At 42.8% G+C, this 23,169-nt stretch overlaps 1 protein-coding gene across 2 annotated transcripts in view; it reads left to right on the top strand.

Moving 5' to 3' along the window:
- LOC134224410 (uncharacterized) overlaps positions 1-23,169 on the top strand; it is a 62,991-nt gene that overhangs the window by 24,282 nt on the left and 15,540 nt on the right. The window contains exons 2-3 of one of the 2 annotated variants that reach the window (XM_062703744.1): positions 3,680-3,875; positions 18,486-18,710. In XM_062703744.1, the coding sequence (XP_062559728.1) occupies positions 3,680-3,875; positions 18,486-18,710 (421 nt within the window). The remainder of the gene's footprint in view (positions 1-3,679; positions 3,876-18,485; positions 18,711-23,169) is intronic. The other variant, XM_062703745.1, reaches the window with a different exon arrangement.

The raw sequence follows: 23,169 nt of genomic DNA, 5'->3' as shown, positions 1-23,169 counted from the left end.
TATACAGGAGTGCCGTATGTTGAGGGTTGATAAACAAAGAGCCTACTTTGAAACTTGCAGTTTGTTCTATGATACCTATCTGTTTTGTGGTTATGGTAATAACTTAATATTTTAATTTCTATGCATGTTCTATGGATATGAATATCTATTCTATGATTGCATGCATGCAAACATGAAAATAACTTCAACGCCGTAAAAGCGACGAAGAAGTCAGTCATTGGAACACATGAGCATCGCGAATACAAAATATTTTTTATTTTATATTTTATATTTTAAAATATTTATAATCATCATCAATTTATCGGTGCAAATAAACCAAAATTCAATTTATTTATTTGGTTGTCACCCCCGGAGCAAAACCGAATTAAACGTCAACACGGGTCAGGTCGCTCGTTCTAGGACCGCCAATCGCCAGTCTCCCTGCACACCGGCTGCACGCCCATCTTCCTCGATTGCACACAGCCAACGTGTGCGGGGTCTGCCCCGAAGCCAACGCCCTCTTTCAGGTTCTCTGCTTAACATTAATTTTGTTGGTCTCTTTTCCGGCATACGCACTACATATCTATCCCACTGCAATCTGCCGTATTTTATCAGCCTACCGAGTGCCGATGTTTGATTTGTGGTTCATGCGTTCACCATTTTTCGCAGCGCAGCTAAGTATTGAATGCAGTATTTTCCGCTAAAACACCCCGAGAATTCGATAGTCTACATCTCTTAACGCCCATGCCGTACAGGGTGACTTGACGAATCAAGGATGTGTACAGGGGTAGATTTATCCCTAGCTGTAAGCTGTGATACTTTAGCTGGCTATGTAAACCATAGAAAGCCCTACTTGCAGCACAACACGTTTTATCACCTCTCGTATAATAACATTATCACATGTTTACGAGTGTAGCAAAGTATGAATTAGTCGACTACCGCAAATCACATCTCATTCTTTCCACCTCGGGAACAACACCGTTTAGATTGCCCCATTCTCTGCCAGCCACCAGGTGCTTAGTTTTGACAGAGTTTATAATCCGCCCAACTCTTTCAGTCTCCCGTTTGAATGGCACGAAAGCTTCTGCCACTGCTTTGTGATCTACACCAAGGATGTCATTGTCATCCGCAAAACCGAGGACCATGTAAGGCTTGTTGATTATGGTTCTGTTTCTTTGTACAGCGGATCTTCGAATTGCACATTCCAGAGCTATATGTTCAATAGCAGATTAGAGAGCGCATCGCCTTGTTCTGTCTAACGTCACGAACGAATCGGTTGTCTCACCGATTCTGAGCTTTGCTGGCAAGCTATGTTCTAGCATTTTATGCCACATTTGTTCCGTTTCACTAAGTCGTACGCTACCTTGTCCACAAACAGATGATAATTCCGCATATTGTTCTACCGAGCGACGTCCAATGAGGCTGAAGTACTATTCCCGTAAGCAGCGAGGGCAGATGGCGAAGAGGTGGCGAGAGTAACGATATTGATGGTGGCAAAATCCCTTGACCCGGGTAAAGCACCTGGTCCGGTCGGGATCCCGAACATGGCGTTGAAGGCTGCCATAATGTTCAGGTCAGCCATACAGAGATATGTTACATATCTCTTGGGAGATAGGCAGTAGGGGAGAACAGTGCATAATGCACCCCTGGGGCAAAATGGCCTCACTCATATAATCTGTTGAAGGACATTTATTAACGAATATTACCATTACAATTCATAATTAGTTATCCATCATTGAACTCCATTGGAAAAATTGAGCAAAATCCCTTCATATTCACTCAAATTTAACGATTTGCCACCACACCTGTAAGATTGTAGCTCAATCCATTAAGAAAAAACAAACAACCATGCGTTCACCATCATTTTACATGCAATTGAGTCATTTTACACAACCATTCGGGCGTTTTGCCCCAGGCCTATTTTTAAAACATTTTTAAATGCGTTAAAAAGTCATAAAAACCTTATTGTTTTGAATAGGAGATCATTGTGAAATGTAGCTGGGTTTGTAAATTTTGCACCTATACGTTGAAATGGTTGGGTATTCTTGTTTATATGGGCAAAAACATCGAAAAAGCTTAAGGGGTGCATTTTGGACCGTTCTCCCCTACCTAATGTACTCGCTCATTCACGCTCACACAGGCACTCATCCCGTATGAGGCTTACTTGGATGCTCTGTCTAACACACCCTCTGACACACTCTGACACTCTCTCTGACGCACCATATGAGTCTTACTTGGATGCTCACCACTAACATACCATGTGAGTCTAACTTGGGTGCTCACCCTTTACGCACCATGTGAGACTAACTTGGATGTTCACCCTGCCACCTGATTCACACTCTAGCACACCAATTTGAGAGTGGTCTTGTTTTGAGGGGGTTATCACGCCTATCTAGAGTGGAGGGTTCGAGTCCCTTTAAGACACGTGACGCGCTTTTTCGCAAATTTGATATCAATTTGTCCATTTCGAAGCATGCATGCTGTGCATATGCACGGCCAAGATATTTAACCAAAAAAATTATTTCGTACGGCCGAGTTACCGAATAATATGAAAAAAAAAATGGAAAAACAAAACAAGAAGTGTTTCTAAACCGGTAACGCATTTGAATCATTTGTTTGAGAAACTGCATAAGTCCATTTTACACTATTTCGAGAAAACAACAAAAAACTGTTTTTGAACAAATTGGCACGAAATGTCTCGATTTCTTCGATACAGATCAATAGTTTATGGCAGAACTCAACACCCTGGATCACTTTCAGTGCAAAAAATGTAAGCAGTACTCCACAATTGCTCTTCAAAGTACGTAGACATATGTAGTTTCTCAAACAAACGAAATTTTTTTCATACATTCCTGAACAAAAATTATTTTTTCGTATTTTTTGCCAGAATACGTATTTTTGGACGAGGATTCAGAATATATAAAAATCTCATTTTGGCCAAAAATGTTACATATGCAGTTTCTCAAACAAACGGTTCATTTCTTCTTAATAGAAAAACACCCTAGTGGCACTAACCTACGACATACCACGCAACTCCACGCACATACCAGAATGCTGATTAGCTGACGCGATTTCCTAAGAGTTGCTTGCTAAAAAACGATTTGCCTTCATAAGTTTTCCGATAAAAGCAAATAACCACTTTTTTGAAATGCGACACGATCAATCTTATCGAGATTTTACACAATTTTCAGATAGCATCAGCTAGCTGTTGTAGGAAGTAAAAAAACACGTGAAAATCGTAATAATTAGGAGATTAAAGTAGTATTTGCGTAACTAGGGCATATTGATACACCAGCACCGTAATCTCTACCCGCCCAAAGCACCGTGTTTTTTAATTTTTCCTTCAGAACATCCAGTCACCCATCATGTGAAAAACAAATTAGTTTAGCTGTAAAATGATACAGGTTGGAAATATGTACGGTATAAAGAGAAAGAGTCTAACATTTTCCTGGAATAGCTATGCATATACTCAAGGAATATACGAGTTAAGCTCTTACCTTATTTTTCCACCCAATGAATCTTGGAGCCCCGAATCAAAACGCTTTCGACAGTGAGATAACTTGATATCATTGATATACATACGCTTATAGGAACGATATCACATAGATCAAGGCATACCTTCGCATGAATTTCATTAAAGCTGTAAACAGAAAGATATTATTACCAATAAATTAAGGTCAAACATTCTCCCATTCCCTAGACAGCGGAATCCGATTTTCAAAGCGCTCCGGTGCCAGGCACACCCGAACCAGATAGATCGACACCACCGCCGAAACTGCTGACAAATTTCATTCCCGCATCGATGCAACTGCTCCAGCACTGCATCGAATCGATTCAATACGAACCTGTAACGCCATCGACAACAACGGCCAAACCGACGACCACAACAGCTGCAGGTACGTAATTTTCTCCCACAGTGTGGATTCGCCACAGGACACAAAAAAAACAACTCCAACCTCAAATACCGCCGCATCATTACCAAGGTGCTTTGCGTATCAGTTCGCTACTGAGTATGATATCATGTTACCCTTAGACGGTGTTTCCCAATGTGTGACTTAACCTAGTTCAGAATCATAGGAATCTATTGATGATTTCCATAGTGGATTAGTGGCAAATGTTCAGCAGCCCTTTTCTAGCTAAATCGTAACTACGCTCAAACTTATTTAGGATTTCATTATTATTGATGGTATTTTCACAGTCATTAACTGGCAGTTTTCTAAGCCAAGTCACCATTTTTGCATTCATATGTTATGAGACTAAAAAGATAATACTGAGAAATTCTTCAGCATTTCCACGTGAAATTCACAACCGCCACGATACTGTCTCTTCTAATTCAATGGGAAAACTCTTTAGAATCTCAACGGGAAATTGCTTGGAATTTGTCTGGAAGTCCTAAGAAGTCGACGAACCCAGACACCTTCAGTAGGATCTTTGCATCATTTATAATTATTTGAGGTCGAAATAAAAAAAAAAACATAGCAAAACACTTTTTAAACTTTCTGGCAAGAATGCATAATTTTAGTATGCTTCCTTTGTAGGCCGTTCCACATAGAAAAATCCCATTAGTAACTCAAAAATAGTGGCAAAAGCTGGTCCGAAATAACCGATAATGATCATCTGTCGTGGTAGTCGATACATTTCAGAGAACGAAAGCACTTGAAACTGGTGTTGATGTTTTAATCGCAGGTCAGAGTAATCGAAAATTCTGAATGGGAACGCTTGGAGAAGATCTGGGTTACAATCGTAGTGCAAGATCGTCTCCTTCATATTTGCGCTGATTACATTACTCCGGATAGAACTGGAGACATGGTTTACATCGATACCCATTGTCACCCAAGCCTTCATTTAACCCCAGACCTGATGGTGTCCCCTCTTCATTTCTGAAGAAACACATTTCTAGTTTGCTAATACCTCTGCTCATTCTGATTAGGCTGCCCATCTCCAATGGCCACATTCCTTCATGATGGAAGACTGCAAACATGTTTTCTGTTCATAAAAAGGGAAACAGGCGAGACGTGGATAACTACAGAGGAATAACGTCTCTGAGCTCCATTTCAAAGGTGTTCGAGCTTGTAATCATGGAACCTCTGCTTTCTCACTGCAAACATTATATTTCCGAAGATCAACATGGCTCCACCACCTCTAACTTTTTGTGCCTCACTTCATATATTACGGAATGCATGAATGACAGAGCGCAAACGGACGTAATATGCAACGACTTATCCGCAGCCTTCGACAAGCTGAACCACTCTAATGCTAAATCAAAATTCCAAAGGCTTGGAATATGTGGTACTTTCTTAGAATGGTTCCGTACATACATGACTGGATGCCGGCTGTCGGTCTCCGTCGGAAAGTGCACATCCGACGATTTCCCGGCTTCATTTCCTATTATGCTTCAATGATGTGAACTTCATAATTGAACGTCCAAGGCTTTCATACGCTGATATTCCTCCAGATTAACTCGATGAACGATTGTCGCTTTTTGCAGAACCAACTACTATTATTTTCAGGCTGGTGTTCCATCAACCGAATGGTGGTCAACCCGTAAAAATGCTCTACGATAACATTCTCCCGAAAAACCAATTTATTTCGATTACAAGCTACTTGACTCCACGATCGAACGGAGGACGCAGGTGAAAGATTTGGGGGTAATCCTCGACTTCCAACTTACGTACAAGCTATACATCTCATATGTCGTGGACAAGGCCTCCAGAGCGTTAGGATTTATCTTTTGTACTACAAAGGACTTTACCGACATTTATTGTCTGAAGTCCTTGTACTGCTCACTGGTACGTTCTATACTGGATTATTGCTCCGCAGTTTGGAACCAGAACTATCACAAAGGCTCCGACAGAATCGAGTCAGTGCAACGCCGATTCTTACGTTTTGCACTACGTCAACGTCTTCCAAGCTGTGAATCACCATGTTATTTGATACATTTAGAACCGCTTCGACACCGTAAGGAGACAACTAATTTGATCCAGGGTAGATTGCAGGTCGTTTTAAACGTATGACTTTTGATTTTGTTTTATTCGCATCAAATAGGGTAGAGAACCATTTGGGCAGCACCCCCTTTTCCCATCAGCAACGTTCATTACTTGAGCGCATTAAAACCGAGTTACTTGTTTTTTAGTACATGGTTAGTTTCTGTCGATATCTAGTGACGTACAAACAATCAAGCCATTTGGTTGGAACGCGGTCGAGTTATTAACGTTGTGGACGCGAACAGGGGGTGCTGCCCAAATGGTCCCCCTCCCTAGTTTTTTTTTATCACACCATCATTGAGATAAATGTATCTGTTGATGTAGCAACAATAAATAAATAAATAAATAAACTGCTCCCGAAACTAGCCTTGTGCCGAAGCTTACTGACAATCACAACCGTGACCGGAACGGCGATGGAAACGGTAAGATTTAACAGTTGGCCCATATATTTTCTGTCAAATTTGTAGTTTCCGTCACCGTTCCGCTAACATTGCGTTCGGGGCTTTATTATCCAGCTCCACGGAGTTCAGTGCTTGATCTCTCTTGTTTCGGACAGCAGAACGATCGCGCGGTCGGCCGAATTATTGTGATCTGCATTGCGCGGCCGGTAATAAAATTAATCAGTTCAGTGCGTGATCTCTCTTGTTTCGGACAGCAGAGCGATCGCGCGGTCGGCCGAATTATTGTGTTCTGCATTGCGCGGCCGGTAATAAAATTAATCAGTTCAGTGCGTGATCTCTCTTGTTTCGAAGCGGGCTTGGCTACTTCATATGGCTACTTCTTCTGCCTCATACGCAGGAGGTCGTGGGTTCAATCCCAGGTCCGTTCCATTCTCCTACTTTGTATCTTTCTCTTTATTTCTCATGTTCTACTCATGTTCTGAACTGGAAATGGACTTCCATACCGTTTCCATTACTATTCCTATAACCTTCAACTTGAGTATTCTAACAGTAATCTGCTAGAATTGGAAATGAACTATAGAGCTCGTTTCCTACATCCAATTAGAAATTCCATCAGCTACCTTCTCCTATCTATCACATTGGCAGCTCGTTAACCAAGACGAACCTCCGCCTCTCCAACCTAACCCAGAAATTCCTACAAATTCCGCATGAACTCGTGGCAAGTGCAGAGGTATATTCGGCTTGCAGTGGGCGAGTGATTGCATCATCATTTCCTCCCCCTTCCCTACATTGACTTGCATTCTGACGTGCCAGGCGCCAGTATGACCTAACAAATGAGATCACCAATACTTGTACATTGAAGATGTGTACTAGTCCCAAGCAAACATCTGTTGGTTCCCTGTGCAAGAACAGCTGATCTGGTCATAATGGAGTAGCAACTACGAGCAGTCAATCAAGCTCGCTTACGTTAACCTACCAGAATACTTCGATCTTCTCCCGCCATCTTCCCAGATGATGCCATTAGACACACACCATATGCTTCACATTCTGCTTCTTGATGATTATAGTCTGGAGTCCGCCAATCCAGACGATCGCGATGCTAGCTTCACATTCGATTTCAAAATATGCGATTTCAACGTTGTGAACCGAAGACCTTTTTGCTGACTTCTTTGAAAAAAGGTGTACGACAAATCGTCATCTGCACTGCGTAACAACTTCTTCGCACACATTCCCACTCACAACATCGCTTTACCCATCATTCAGTTTTCCTCTAATGAAGTACAAGACGTCTGTTGGATCGAAATACCCACCCAACTACAACCCTGAATTGTTACCGGCGAACGGTCAGCGCAGCGATGTCCAGCCTGCAGTTTGTTTACGTCTGGTTCATTGTTCTCAAACACCTAAATCCTCTACGACCGTCATCAGCTACGCTGGCACTGGTTTGGGCTTATATAATAATGAAGGGAATAGCATTAGGTATATGTAAAAAGAGATTGTAGTGAGAGATGATGTGAGAAGAGATCCTTGATTAGGTCAACCCAACTGACCAGATAGATAGGTACCAAGATAATAGAGGAGAGAATTGTCTGGAGAGTTTAGTTTCCTATCGGTCGTCGGGTATAGCACATTGCCGCGGTCAGCCCGCAACGCGCGTTGATTTTGTATTAATTCTAAGTATATGTAGTGCAGTAAAATTCTTAAGTCCGGAATAAATATTGTGTTTACTAGTGATGTAGTGTCTCACTCAATCATATGTGTTATTCAATTCGTGGAAGAACCTGAATCATACGCCGAGGCTAGGATACGCCAGAATAGGCGAATAGTGCAATTTAGTGCCGATCGTTGCTCGCAGTCTTCGCCATAGTCTCTGCTCAATGTTGGCTCTGAGGAATCAAATCCATTAACATCGAAGGTGAATCGGTTCAGAGCCCAACATATGGTCCTTTCGAACCGGATAGGATTCCGGTAGTCATTTGAAGACTTAGAACGAAGAATCGAAGCTAGCATCGAAGCCAAGCTTCTGGAAACCGCCAAAGATTGCATTGTGCACTATTGTCTGCAAATACAATTACCCTGCTGCCATCGCGGAACACTGGAAATACGGAACGGTTCTATACGCCATTACCCTGATTTAACATCGAAGACGATTGTGCTATTGAGACTGGACTACACTAGACGGCTTGGACTATGTCGACGATTGTTAGCTAAAAAGGCTTGGGATCGACATCGGACGTACGGAAGATCGTAGCGAATTATATTGAGTCTGCACGACTTCCTGTTTTCACAGGTAAGCTATCTTGAACTCAGTATATGTCACGGCCGAAGCAAATTTCGTATCGATACTAATATCACCATTTCAACAATTCGACCGTTCTGGAAACTCATCGAACGACGACGGAGAGTCGCCATCTACTTAACCAGGCTTGGGATCGACATCGGACGCACGGAATATTGTAGCGAATTATACTGAGTCTGCACGACTTCCTGTTTTCACAGGTAAGCTATCTTGAACTCAGTATATGTCACGGCCGAAGCCAATTTCGTATCGATACTAATATCATCATTCAACCCTTCGACCGTTTTGGAAACTCATCGAACGACGACGGAGAGTCGCCATCTACTTAACCACTCGAGATTGCTGTGGACATAACACCTAGTGGATCATTTGGAGCATTACAACTAACATTACGCGGATCACACACATCGGGGAGGCAGCGCAACAAGTTTCTAGCCAGGTAAACTATAATTAGCAGTATGTGTCACGAAGCAAGGGCTCAGATATACACTTGTTAAATTAAATCATTCCTCTTCGATTGGTTGTGTGCACCCTAAACTGGACTGAGTTGGAGCGTGTTTGTATTTGCTGCGGAACTTGATCGTTAACAAGTTTTATGGTAGCCGAGGATTTATTTTATTTTCAATATTGGACTTGATGGAAATGTTGGCCTGCGCATCTGTTAGTTTCTCCAGGTGAGGCTACAGTATATGTCCAGTCGAAGCTAGGTCTGTTTGATGCTACATAATCTTTACCCTTCCCCTTTGGTGTGACGTGTGCTAATTTCGAAGCGTGTGACCGACTTGCTGGTGAACGTGGATCGATTGAGTGCTGCGAGGATAGGATACTTCTTGCACGGGGCAAGTGCAAGTGGTTTTCGTGCCAGGTAAAATTACACACGACAGTATATGCCCTGTCGAAGCAAGGATCTACCGTGGAGGTCTACATTGCATTTTTTGTGTATTTTCAAACAATCGCTCTGAGTTTCAACATGCCGGCGTCAACGAAAAAGAAGACAACTTCGCTGAAGGTGCTGATGACCAAGTTGGGAGAGTACCAAAGTTCTTTCAACGACATTTGGGAATTCATGGAAGACGTTCCAGCCGACGCCGTAGCTTTCGACATGTCCATCCGGATAGAGCGATTAGACGAACTGAGGGAGAAGATAGAGAACACTATTATCGAAGTGAAGTCACACTCCAGCTACAGCGAAGAAAAATACCCCATTGATAGCAGAAGGAAAGATTTCAGCGTGCGCTTCTACAAGATGAAGGCCTTCCTCATGGATCAGTTGAAGCAACTACAGGAGCCTACACCTATATTAGATCGGTCATTTCATGCTGGAGAATCGTCGATAGGGGGTAGTTTAGATCACGCTCGCTTACCGCAGATTAGGTTACAGGTTTTCAATGGAGACATTAATGAATGGCTCAGTTTTCGAGATCTGTTCACCTCACTAATTCACTGGAGAACAGATTTGCCTGAAATAGAAAAATTTCATTATTTGAAGGGTTGTCTCCAGGGTGAACCAAAGGGCTTAATAGATCCGATCCAAATTACTAAGACCAATTACCAGGTTGCCTGGAACCTGTTAGTTGAGCGGTACAGCAATAGCAAACAGCTGAAAAAACGGCAGGTGCAGATTCTTTTCGATCTACCTGTTCTTGCTAGGGAGTCAGTTGCTGATTTACACAGACTCGTCGACAGTTTCCAGAGGGCTGTGCAAACACTCGATCAGATAATTCAACCAGGAGATTATAAGGATCTTCTTCTGATCAACCTGCTAATTTCGCGTCTGGATCCAACAACAAGGCGAGGTTGGGAGGAATTTTCATCGAGCAAGGACCAAGAAACACTTAAGGATCTGACTGGGTTTCTTCAGCGACGCATCGGAGTACTGGAAGCATTACCACCACGACAAGTGGATACCCGGGGGATGCAAAGGCATGCAGTTTCAACGTCAACGCAGAAACCAAAAGCAACCGCAGTGAAAACTAGTTTTAACACTGTTCAGGAGTCCAGTAAAGGTTGCGTAAGCTGCTCGGCGGACCATTTTCTCTTTCAGTGCCCAGTATTCCAAAAAATGACGTCATCTGATAAGGAGGCATTGTTACGTGCTCATGGCCTCTGCCGTAATTGCCTCAAACAAGGTCATCAAGCAAAGGATTGTCGTTCAAAATTCTCGTGCCGGAAATGCAGAGGGCGCCATCACACACTAGTTTGCTTTAAATCCGAAAGAGACGGCAATGGGACGGCGAACACTTCTACAAATACCAGTAATCTTCCTGCCAATCTACCACAAGGCACATCATCAAATCATTCTCAGATGGTCAACATGGCGATCTCCGAAGCCACTGTGTCCAACACGGCTCGTTGTTACTCTTCTCAGGCACTGTTAGCTACTGCTGTGGTGATAATCGAAGATGACTGCGGTAATCAGTTCCCTGCGAGAGCTCTTTTAGACTCAGGATCGAAGTGTAACTTTCTCACCGAACAAATCAGTCAACGCCTAAAGGTAAATAGGGAGACGGTCAACGTTTCTGTTCTGGGAATCGGACAGTCAGCAGCTAAGGCTAAACAGCGAATCCGAACGGTGGTCCGATCCAGAGTTTCCAACTACTCTCGTCAACTTAGCTTCTTGATTCTTCGGAAGGTGACCGCAAATCTACCCACTTCATCGATTGATCCTACAGGATGGAACATTCCAGACGGAATTGAACTTGCCGACCCTACATTCTTCATATCACGGACTGTAGACTTGGTACTCGGTGTCGAAGCATTTTTTGAATTTTTCGAGACGGGCCGGCAGTTATCGTTAGGAAATCAGTTACCAATTTTGACCGAATCAGTATTCGGATGGATAATTTGCGGAGGAAATTCATCATCAAATAGAGCGCCAATCACATGCCACGCATCGGCGTCCAAGGAATTGCAAGAGATGGTGGCTCGATTTTGGTCCTGCGAGGAAATCGAGTCACCAAAAGCATATTCTCCAGATCAAGCCCGTTGTGAACATCTTTATATGAACACAGTTCAACGTGACACAAACGGTCGATATACTGTATCCTTTTGAAGGATGGAGACGAAATCAAAAAATTAGGCGAGTCTCGTGACATCGCACTTCGACGTCTCCAAGGTACAGAGCGACGACTGGCAAAGGATGCCAGATTACGGGAGCAGTATACAGCATTCATGGATGAATATCTGGCATTAGGGCACATGCACCGAGTAGACGATTCTCACGATGCGGTAAAACGATGCTATTTACCGCACCATCCGGTGGTAAAGGAGAAAAGTACCACCACAAAACTTCGAGTCGTATTCGACGCATCTTGTAAGACGTCTACAGGGATATCACTGAACGATACCTTGCATGTTGGGCCCGTTATACAAGAAGATCTACGATCTATCATTGTACGCTGCAGAACAAGGCAAGTTATGCTGGTGTCTGACATCGAAAAAATGTTTAGGCAAATCAACGTTTTACCAGAAGACAGGCACCTGCAGTGTATACTTTGGCGACAGCATTCTTCCCAGAATGTTGTGACGTACGAACTTGACACAGTGACGTACGGAACAAAATCAGCACCGTTTTTGGCCACAAGAACGTTGCATCAGCTGGTAGCGGATGAGGGACAACGTTTTCCATTCGCAGCGAAGGCTATTCTCGAAGATACATATATGGATGACGTAATTACAGGCGCTGATACTATTGAAGAGGCGACAGATCTGCGAACACAGCTCGTGGAGATGCTACAACGCGGAGGATTCCACCTACGAAAGTGGGCTTCAAACGAAGAAGCGACATTGCAAGGCATTCCTCAACAAGAACTTGCAATTCCTAGCTCAACTGGGATTGAATTAGATCCAGATCCCTCAGTCAAAACGCTGGGAATCACATGGGTGCCATCAACAGATGAGTTTCGGTACCAGTTCAACATTCCACTATTGGACGTCAACGAATTAATCACCAAGAGGAAAATTCTAGCATCAGTAGCAAGTTTATTCGACCCTTCAGGTTTGCTAGGACCTGCGATCACGAAGGCAAAGATATTTCTCCAAGAACTATGGGCATGGAGGAGCAAGGATGGGCGTATTCTTGATTGGGATGATCCAGTACCAACAACGGTGGGTGAGCGTTGGCGTAGATTTCACGAGCTACTACCAGTATTGAACCAAATTCGCATCAGCCGTTGTGCTATGATTTCAAAGCCAGTTTCTCTACAACTGCACTGTTTTTCGGACGCTTCTCAACGTGCTTATGGGGGATGCATCTATTTACGTAGTCAGGATACTGGAGGAACAACCATTATTCATCTTCTAGCATCTAAATCAAAGGTGGCGCCATTAAGATGTCATACTATACCCCGGTTGGAACTCTGTGGAGCTCTACTCACTGCACAGTTATTTGAAAAGGTCCAACAGTCGATCAAGTTTGAAGTTACAGCTTACTTCTGGACGGACTCAACCTGTGTGCTGCGTTGGCTTCAAGCTCCTCCTCTCACTTGGACATTGTTTATCGCAAATAGGGTTGCCAGGATCCAAACAATCACAGAAGGTTTTCAGTGGCGCCATGTTGCGGGTTTACAGAATCCTGCGGATTTAATATCAAGAGGGTTGTCTCCAGACGAACTGATTCGAAACGACTTTTGGTGGAATGGTCCAAGCTGGTTAGTGGAGAACGAGAGCAGATGGCCTGTGGTGTTACTGTCAACAGATGAAGACGATCAGCAAATCGAAAGACGTATAACAACAATGGCAGCAACAACATCTACAATATTAAGCTTCAGCGAAACGTATGTAAGCAGGTTCTCCGATTATACAAGCCTCATTAGATGTACAGCAGTCTGGAAGCGGTTGATTAAGCAACTGCAAGACCGTTCCATTGAACAACCCGATGGACTCATTACCTGTTCAGAGCTGCGCGAAGCAGAAAAGACGGTCATCCGGTTGATTCAGCACGAATCCTTTCCTGACGAGTGCATATCATTAGCACATCAACAACTGGTCTCTAGAAAATCACCCCTAAAGTGGTTTAACCCATATATATCCAACGATCAGCTCATATATGTCGGAGGCAGACTCGAACATTCCAACGAAACAGAGAGAACTAAGCATCCATTAGTCTTACCAGCACATCATCGTTTTACAAAACTGGTTATGGAACATTACCATCGGATTTTGTTGCACGCAGGGCCTCAGTTACTACTTAGCACTGTTCGGTTAAGGTTCTGGCCTTTAGGAGGAAAAAGTATAGCTCGCCATGTCGTTCACCACTGCTTGAAGTGCTTTAGAGCGAAACCGACTCCGGTGAAACAGTTTATGGGCGATTTGCCTCCATCTAGAGTCACCGTATCTAGACCATTTGCTAAGACGGGTGTAGATTATTTTGGCCCAGTCTATGTGCGGCCCGGTCCTCGACGTGTTGCACTAAAAAACTACGTTGCTGTATTTATATGTATGGCGACAAAGGCAGTACATCTAGAGCTTGTCTCGGACTTATCTACCGATCGATTTATTCAAGCACTGCGGCGGTTCATTAGTAGAAGAGGCAGATGTACAGATATGTTTAGTGACAATGGCACTAACTTTGTCGGGACAAAGAACAAACTGAAGGATTTATTGAATCTAATCAACGATACCCAACACCAAGCTGCAGTGGCTAACTATTGCACGAATGAAGGCATCCGATGGCATTTTAGTCCGCCAAGGGCTCCCCATTTTGGCGGACTATGGGAAGCAGCTGTTAAGTCTGCAAAATATCACCTTTTGAGAGTCGTCGGAGAAGATGCAATGTCCCCAGAAGATTTCCAAACTTTGTTGGCTCAAGTTGAGGCATGTCTTAATTCTCGGCCGATCACACCTCTATCCGATGACCCCAACGACCTGGAACCTTTAACACCTGGCCATTTCCTGATAGGGTCGTCACTGCAAGATCTGCCTGAGCCTGACTGGAAGGCTATACCAACAAACAGACTGGATCTTTTCCAAAGGTTACAGCAGAAGCTTCACCAGTTTTGGGAGCGATGGCGCAGAGAGTACCTGTGCCAGCTGCAAGGGCGAACGAAAAGGTTAGGTCCGATAGCAGCAGTCGAGATTGGTAAGCTGGTGGTAATATGTGACAAAAACTTGCCGCCAATGAGATGGAAGATGGGGCGAATCGTGGAGATTCATCCAGGCCTCGATGATGTCGTTCGTGTTGTAACTTTGAGGACGAAGGAGGGTTTGTTAAAACGGCCGGTGGAAGGAGTTTGTCTTCTTCCAAATCTGCAGAACACGGATGTCACTAATCAAGTTGAGGAACAACCAACGTCGGCTAACAATCTTTGATGTCGCCACGATCATTCGAAGAGGAAGTATTTTGTTTTCATTTCAGAAATTGGAAATTTCAGGGTGGGTGAGAATGTTGGATCGAAATACCCACCCAACTACAACCCTGAATTGTTACCGGCGAACGGTCAGCGCAGCGATGTCCAGCCTGCAGTTTGTTTACGTCTGGTTCATTGTTCTCAAACACCTAAATCCTCTACGACCGTCATCAGCTACGCTGGCACTGGTTTGGGCTTATATAATAATGAAGGGAATAGCATTAGGTATATGTAAAAGAGATTGTAGTGAGAGATGATGTGAGAAGAGATCCTTGATTAGGTCAACCAACTGACCAGATAGATAGGTACCAAGATAATAGAGGAGAGAATTGTCTGGAGAGTTTAGTTTCCTATCGGTCGTCGGGTATAGCACATTGCCGCGGTCAGCCCGCAACGCGCGTTGATTTTGTATTAATTCTAAGTATATGTAGTGCAGTAAAATTCTTAAGTCCGGAATAAATATTGTGTTTACTAGTGATGTAGTGTCTCACTCAATCATATGTGTTATTCAATTCGTGGAAGAACCTGAATCATACGCCGAGGCTAGGATACGCCAGAATAGGCGAATAGTGCAATTTAGTGCCGATCGTTGCTCGCAGTCTTCGCCATAGTCTCTGCTCAATGTTGGCTCTGAGGAATCAAATCCATTAACATCGAAGTTGAATCGGTTCAGAGCCCAACAACGTCTTATGAAAATCATGACAGTAATAAAGCTCTGGACGGACGGCTTTCCCCTTCCTTTTTGAGAATTGTGCCACAAACCTGAATGAGCTGATTTCAAAAAAAATCAACTGCTCCATGAGGAAAGGATGTTTCGACGGTATGGAAAATGTCTCGAATCACACCAATCTACAAATCAGGCAACTGTAGCAAGCCAAATGTTTCCAAAACTTTTTCGGCCAAATGACCCTTTCGACCAAATGACCCTTTCGGCTAACTGACCCTTTCAGCCTAATGACCCTTTCGGTCAAATGACCCATTCGGCCAAACGACCCTTTCGGCCAAACGACCCTTTCGGCCAGATGGGTTTCGGCCTAATGGTCTGTTCGGCCTAGTGGCTTTCGGCCGAATGGGTTTCGGCCAAAAAACTATAGAGGTGTGTCTATACTTTGTTGCATACGCAAGGTTTTCGAAAAGCTTATACACAAAATCGTATATGGGATAGCTTCTCCACTCTCCACTCATCTCTAATACCCAGCATGGTTTCATGAAGCAGCGTTTCACGACGTCGAACTTGATGTGTTACACGTCTGAAATCACGAGAAGTTGATCAAGGCGACAAGTGGCGACAATCTATATAGACTTAGCTAACGCATTCGATAAAGTTCCGCACCTGATTATTGTCGACAAAATTAGGTACATTGGTTTTCCAGAATGATTTGCGGAATGGATTTCATCGTATCTTACTGGCCAACAAGCGTTTGTGACTGTCAACAGCACATATTCTTGGATCATAAGCATATCTTCTGGAGTAGGTACCTCAAGGAAGCGTTCTAGGTTCACTTCTTTTCAACATCGTTATTAACGACCAGAACACACTGATTTCATCGTCTAACAGTCAGTCAGCGATGATTTTAAATTTCTGTTATGTTATGTTATATTTCGTGTTATTTAGTTCCAAGCGTACTGTGAAGAGCTGCAGGCTGATATCGATAAAATGCTAATATGGTGCAACAATAACGGTATGCTCGTCAACGATATAGTGTAATATTATTTTATTTACACGATTGGAAAACCCTGTGAATCGCCAGTACACAATGGGAACAACTCCATTGAACAGAGAGCACTCCGTCTGCGACCTGAAAGTGACTGTTGATGCAAAGCTCAGATGCAATGAACATATTGGAATCATAACGGAAAAAGCATTTGCTAGTACGCAGCACTCTCGAATATGCGGCACCGGTTTGGTCCTCATATCAGCTGACATACATTCTTTGTATCGAACGAGCCCAGAGAAAGTTTATTAGGTTTGCATTGTGGGAACTACCATGGAGACCCCCAACCAATCTACCTCATTACCAGGATAGATATGTCAACTGATTAATCTTCAGGCGCTTCGTACCAGACGGGTAAATCAACAACGAATATTCATCTTTGACCTACTCAACGGTATCATTGATTGTCCAGAGCTTCTACAACATATCCCAATTAACCTTCTTCCACGACGACTTCGCCATTCTCCGTTTTTAACCTTTCCACACCACAGAACCAACTATGGCTTTTACATTTGATTTTAATATGACGAAACCATGTTTGTAAATAGAATAAAGGAGTTAGATTAGCTTTTTTAATATAAGATTAACAGTCTGCATGAATTATTCAATGAATTATTTAAATAAATAAATAAAATAAATGAACATGTTTTTTGTTGCCATGTTTGGCTTTTTTCGGTTTCACCGAAACGTACATTCAAAGCAACAAATAAGTTTCCACGGCGATTAAGCCCCAGTCAGTACCTAGTACTTATTTCCGGCGGTATATACGCGTACTGTAACCAAATTAGTCCCCGCTGAAACCTGGGACGTCATTTTTGAAAAAATACTTTTGAAATCTGTCGGACAGAACAGAAACGGAAAAAAATGAAGAACAGAAAGTTTGAGATCACACGATACAGAATTTAAACCAATTAAAGAAGGTTTTCATGAATCAGTGACCGAATGTTTCCCCAGAAACAATCCAAAAACAATAAAAAAAACGTCTTCAGAGCGTAAATGTAGTAATAATGAGCATACGAAAGGTTAATGTGACGATTGTTTAATTCATTAAATATGAGGAGCCATCTTTGGCCGTGCGGTAAGATGTGCAGCTACAAAGCAAGACCACGCTGAAGATGGCTGGGTTCGATTCCCGGTGCCGGTCTAGGCAATTTTCGGTTTGGAAATTGTTTCGTCTTCCCTGGGCATAAAAGTATCAACGTGTTAGCCTCATGATAGACGAATGCAAAAATGGTAACTTGGCTTAGAAACCTCGCAGTTGATAACTGTGGAAGTGCGAGGCGGCAATGTCCCAGGGGGGGATATAATGCCAATGAAGAAGAAGAAGACGAAGAAATATGTTTTATAAAGAGCCATCACTGTACGGACAATTTTTCGATACAATGTAATGCCAATAAGAATTGTCCTTTCGACCTTTTGTCTTTCGACCTTTTGTCATAGATTCAGAAAAATGTGCGATTTTAGACAGTATCATTGCTCAACCCCGCACAACTTCAATTATTAGTAATCTGGTGACAGATTTTTTACCCTGACTTTATAAAATCAATCAATTATATCAACAGAATAAAACAATCTTCTGAGTTCTAACCGAGGTAAGTAGAGTCAGCTAATTAAAAGAGCATTACTTAGGACAATTGCCTTCTGGGGTGCTAATTGTCCACTTCATAAGTTTTAATATACTGGAAATGATGCGCATCCTTTGACTGATTGAAGCACACTGCAAGTATAGAAAATGGCCAAATGTTTCATCTATTCCACAGCGCCGGCACAGCAGCGACCGACCGTGTTCCACAAGCCGGGATACTTTGGACCAGAGAAGCCGCCACCGTCGTCCTCTTCTGCCGGAGGGACTATTTCGAGCACGAGCGCCTCGGAGCAAACGACGAAACCAAGCACGGAAACCGCAGAAACTTTACTCTGGAATGATAAACAGTTTTTCGAATGGTTCCTGCAAAGTAAATACAAGCAAATTAAATTAGATAATGGTAGGTTCCTTATCTTAAATGTGGTTTTATAACGACCAACTGTTGCACCTATAAATAGCGAAATAAGACGAATACATTTCGGGCTCGTATAATTAAAAAAAACTGTTCTGAAGAGTCTCTGTATGCCTATTAAGAATAATGTAAGGGATATAATCTGTGTTATGGCTTAAATTAGCAATGAAGCATAAGTTGATAATTCTGAAAATGATCCGACGATGTATGCTCTATTCAAAACACATTTAATATTTCGCTAGAATATAATAACTGTTGCGATTCTTGACATTGTCATTATTAGTACGATAACTTTGCTATTGAGATTGACCTCGTTAATTGCGAGTTCATATATAAAAATATCGGATAGAGAAAACAGACATAATTTCCTTTGCCAGACAAGTGAGATATTCTAAGATGGATCGTGCGCTTTAAGGCAATAAATGTCAGAAACATTTTTGACGATTCTGAGAACGGATCCGAGATATCGAGCTACCAACGAAAACCTCGATAGAGTTGTTACCACCCCCATTCGCAATCTGTACTAAGGTTTCGTAGAACTTTCTAACAAACTACCAGAATTGTTTATACCGATTTAACACTCCCCTTGTGAAGCATTCCTGTCGTGAAGTAATCAGCTGTTACCAGCTTCCACTTCACCAGCCTCAACAATGCATTTCACCAACCGATCAACTCATCCGTTCTGCTTCGTGACGAAATCTAATGAAGACCGAATGAATGAATTGATTTAACTATAGACGGAATCCGGAGTCGATAAAATACAAGTTTTAATTTAAATAATATATACATTTTTTTTTCTTCTCCAATCCAATGACAGCAAAATTCTTACAATAGTTTAAAAAAAACATTTTTCCTCTGTTTGTATCTATGATGCATACTGCATTTTGCGTACAGCAATTGAACTGCTGTATTCATAGCTGAATTTTTTAGGTTTCCGATCCTATTTGAGTACCTGGAATCAATTGGTGTCATTTGGCATCAATAATTCGATGCCTGTGTCTGGAGGCCTACATAGGTTACTGTAACTGATATGTGACCAGAATAAGTTACAATGAAGTTGCTGCAACCATTTTTGTCGGACTTTTGCTGCTCATGATTATTTCGCCATTATTTGAGACAGATTCACATTGCACACTGCGCACCTCTTCTCTTTCCCGTCGGATTGCCTACGAGAACCATTTTCACCGGGTTATTATCCGACATTCTGGCTATGTGCCTGGCCCACCGCAGTCTTCCGATTTCCGCGGTGTGAACGATGTATGGTTCCCCAAACAGCTGATGCAACTCGTGGTTCATTTGCCTCATCCATGTACCGTGTTCTATCTGCACACCCAGAGATGTCCTTCACAGTTGGCAAAACATCTGCTCTTTTATTTTTCACAATTTTTAACGATCGTATAAAATTCATTCAGTGAGGCAACTAATAAATGGATATTTGAGTTTTCGAAATGTCACTTCGATCTGTCAAAATAATACACGCGCAGCAAATACACCGGCGTGTAATACGTACAACTCGAAAACTCCAACTGCGCGTTGGTCCTCCACGAGCATTGTTCGGGTCTCGTATCCGTAGAGGACTACCGATCCAATGAGCGTTTTGTAGATAGTCAGTTTGGTACGGCGGTGAACTCTATTCGATTGAAGCGTTTTGCGGAGTCCAAAGTACGTACGATTTTCTGCTATAATGCGTCTCCGAATTTCTCTGCTGGTATCGTTATTGGAGGCCACCAGTTCATCACCACCGATACAAGCTCGTGGTGGGTGGCTTACATTGTTACGCTTCCTATCATGCACAGCATGATGTTCAGCAATGTGATTGCGCGGTATTTGCTACAAACCAGCTTATCTCCCATTTTGTAGAGGGGACACACGACACCTTCCATACACTTCTGCGGCAAAACTTCCTCCTCCCAAATCTTGGTAATGACACAGTGCAGCGTTCTAGCCAGTGCCTCACCACCGTGTTTAAATAGCTCTCCTGGTAGTAGGCCAACACCAAGGGCTTTGTTGTTTTCAACCGGTCAATCTTCTCCTAGTTTTTCTGGAGATCCGGAGGCTGAAGTCGTATGTCCTGCGCGCGTGCTTTCATGTTCATTATCGTACCGCTACCGTAGTCTGCCACCTCGTTATTCAGGTGCTTTTCGTAGTGGCTGGCTTCAGGCTGTGACACGTGGCCCTTACGTGAACAGTTCAACTTCTCATAAAACTTCCTTTTGTTATTAATGCGGTACAGTTGTTCCGTTTCTTCATGGTCTCGATCTCCCTGCTAAATTTTTTTTTTTTGAAAAATCTAGTTTTGTCTCTTTTGTCTAGTTTTGCGCTCGTTTGTATCGTGCCTCGCTCGCACTCTTGCGATGCTGCAGCAAACTCGCCCATTCTGCCAGTATTTTTTCTGATCCGGGGGCACCGTGACAAGCGATTGCAGCGATTGCGGTGCCACTAATGGTGGATCGAATATCTTCAAGAGAAGCAGCGCCTAACTGCTCTTCTGTTCCAGGTGCCGCGCCAGAAATGGACTAGTCTACCGTCTTGTAGCCTTCCCATATTTAGCAGCAGCATTCGACTTCGACGCGTGTCAAGAGTTTTTAGCGCAGCCGTACTGCATCAAGGTAGTAATCGGATTCAATATTCGTACTTCGGTAGGTGCGGACGTTCGTGATGTCGGAGAAGAATTTACCGTTGATTACGACGTGGTCGATATGATTTTCCGTTTCTTGGTTAGGTGGTCTCCTTGTGGATATTCTTGCGAAGGAAGAAAGTGCTTTGGACTACCATTCCCCGGGAGACTGCAAAGTTTATGCATGGTTGGCCATTGTCATTCGATACGGTATGCAGACTGTCCATTCACGGTCACTGTCCTATGACAATTTTGACGTCAGACAGTAAGCTTCAGATGTGCATAGAACGCTTCTTTCTCGTCGTCGGGTCGCCCTTCGTGTGGGCAGTGCACGTTGATGATGCTATAATTGAAGAAACGGCCTTCTATCCTCAGCTTGCACATCCTTGCGCTAATTGGCTGCCACCCAATCACGCAATCGCGCATCTTGCCCAGCACTTTGGAGCCGGTTCCCAACTCGTTGGTTGGACCAACGATGCCCGCTTTGCCACACTTTCTGTCGTATCCTGTCCACGACGTCGAAGTTGCGGAGATGTGATTCATCGGACGCAAAATACGAAACCCAGCGACTAGCAGTTCCATGATACAAGCTGCTAATCGTGATCCTGTACTTGGAAAGGTTGTACAAAGGTTGAGCTTGTTGGTCGCCAATAAGTGTATTTTTTTTTTCAATAAAGTAATATTAATGATAATGTTTCAGTAACCAAAAATCTCTTGAAACTCAAAAAAGTGCTCATTGTACCTTTACTGGTCTAATAATTGTACAATGATCGAGAGGATATCATTTGAAAAAGATTGGCCAGGTTCAGAATGATATGTTTCTGTCGTTTATGTTACATGGAACGTGAAACCTCGGACTTTGCAGTTGTTATGACCCGTTATTAATTTACTAATAGTAATCAGAAGTATTCCACGAGACGAGCCAGCCCTGGGCAGAAAGTCTCGCTAGTAAAGACAAAAAAGAAGTATTCCACAAAAGGTAAACTCAATGGACGCAGTAATTCTATGCCCCCACAAAAAATGAACAATACCAATAAAACCGAAAGTAGTACCGAACGCAATACACACAGGTGCCAGAAAAAGGGAACGAGACGTCATATATGGAGTGAGAACTTAAATTAACTTTTGTACTTACGTTGAATCCTCTGAAATTTTCAACTGTACAAACAAAAAATAAACAGTATCAAATTGTTCAAATGTCTCCTCTCGGGTGGAAGTAATATTCCTTTGGTGATATTCATACACACTTAAAATAAATCGCAGATTTCTGTGAAATTTCACCGAAATCTCAACAGCAGAATTGTTCGGTGAATAATTTTACAATTTTTCGGTGGTTTTGACAGTTGAACAAAGGAAAACCGCCGAAAATTTTGTGAAATAATAACCGAACAAATCTGCTGTTGAGATTTCGGTGAATTGAAGCAATTGAAGCAAAATTCACCGAAATCTGTGAAATGATATAAGGTCACTCCTGACAGAATCCAAGTTTCAACGTGCTCGCGTTTTCGGGGGCACACCACTCGATACGGAAGCAACGCACAAGTGTCATTTTTATTTTTTCACGCATGCTGCGACGCAGCAAAGCTGAATCGACAAAAATGACAGTTGTCCGCCGCCTCCGTATCGAGTGGTGTGCCCCCGAAAACGCGAGCACTTTGAAACTTGGATTCTGTCAGGAGTAACCTTAAGTATGTACGAATTTATGGACAACTATGTAAATATGTAGCAAACATAATCGTGCATAGAACAGCATTAGAGTCAAGCTTAGAATTGAACCGTTTGTTTGAGAAACTGCATATGTGACATTTTTGGCAAAATGAGATTTATATA

The sequence above is a fragment of the Armigeres subalbatus genome, chromosome 3 (assembly GCF_024139115.2).
Source record: "Armigeres subalbatus isolate Guangzhou_Male chromosome 3, GZ_Asu_2, whole genome shotgun sequence".
NCBI lineage: Eukaryota > Metazoa > Arthropoda > Insecta > Diptera > Culicidae > Armigeres > Armigeres subalbatus.
Note: the sequence above shows the minus strand (reverse complement) of the source record. Positions and strands in the feature narration are given on the sequence as shown.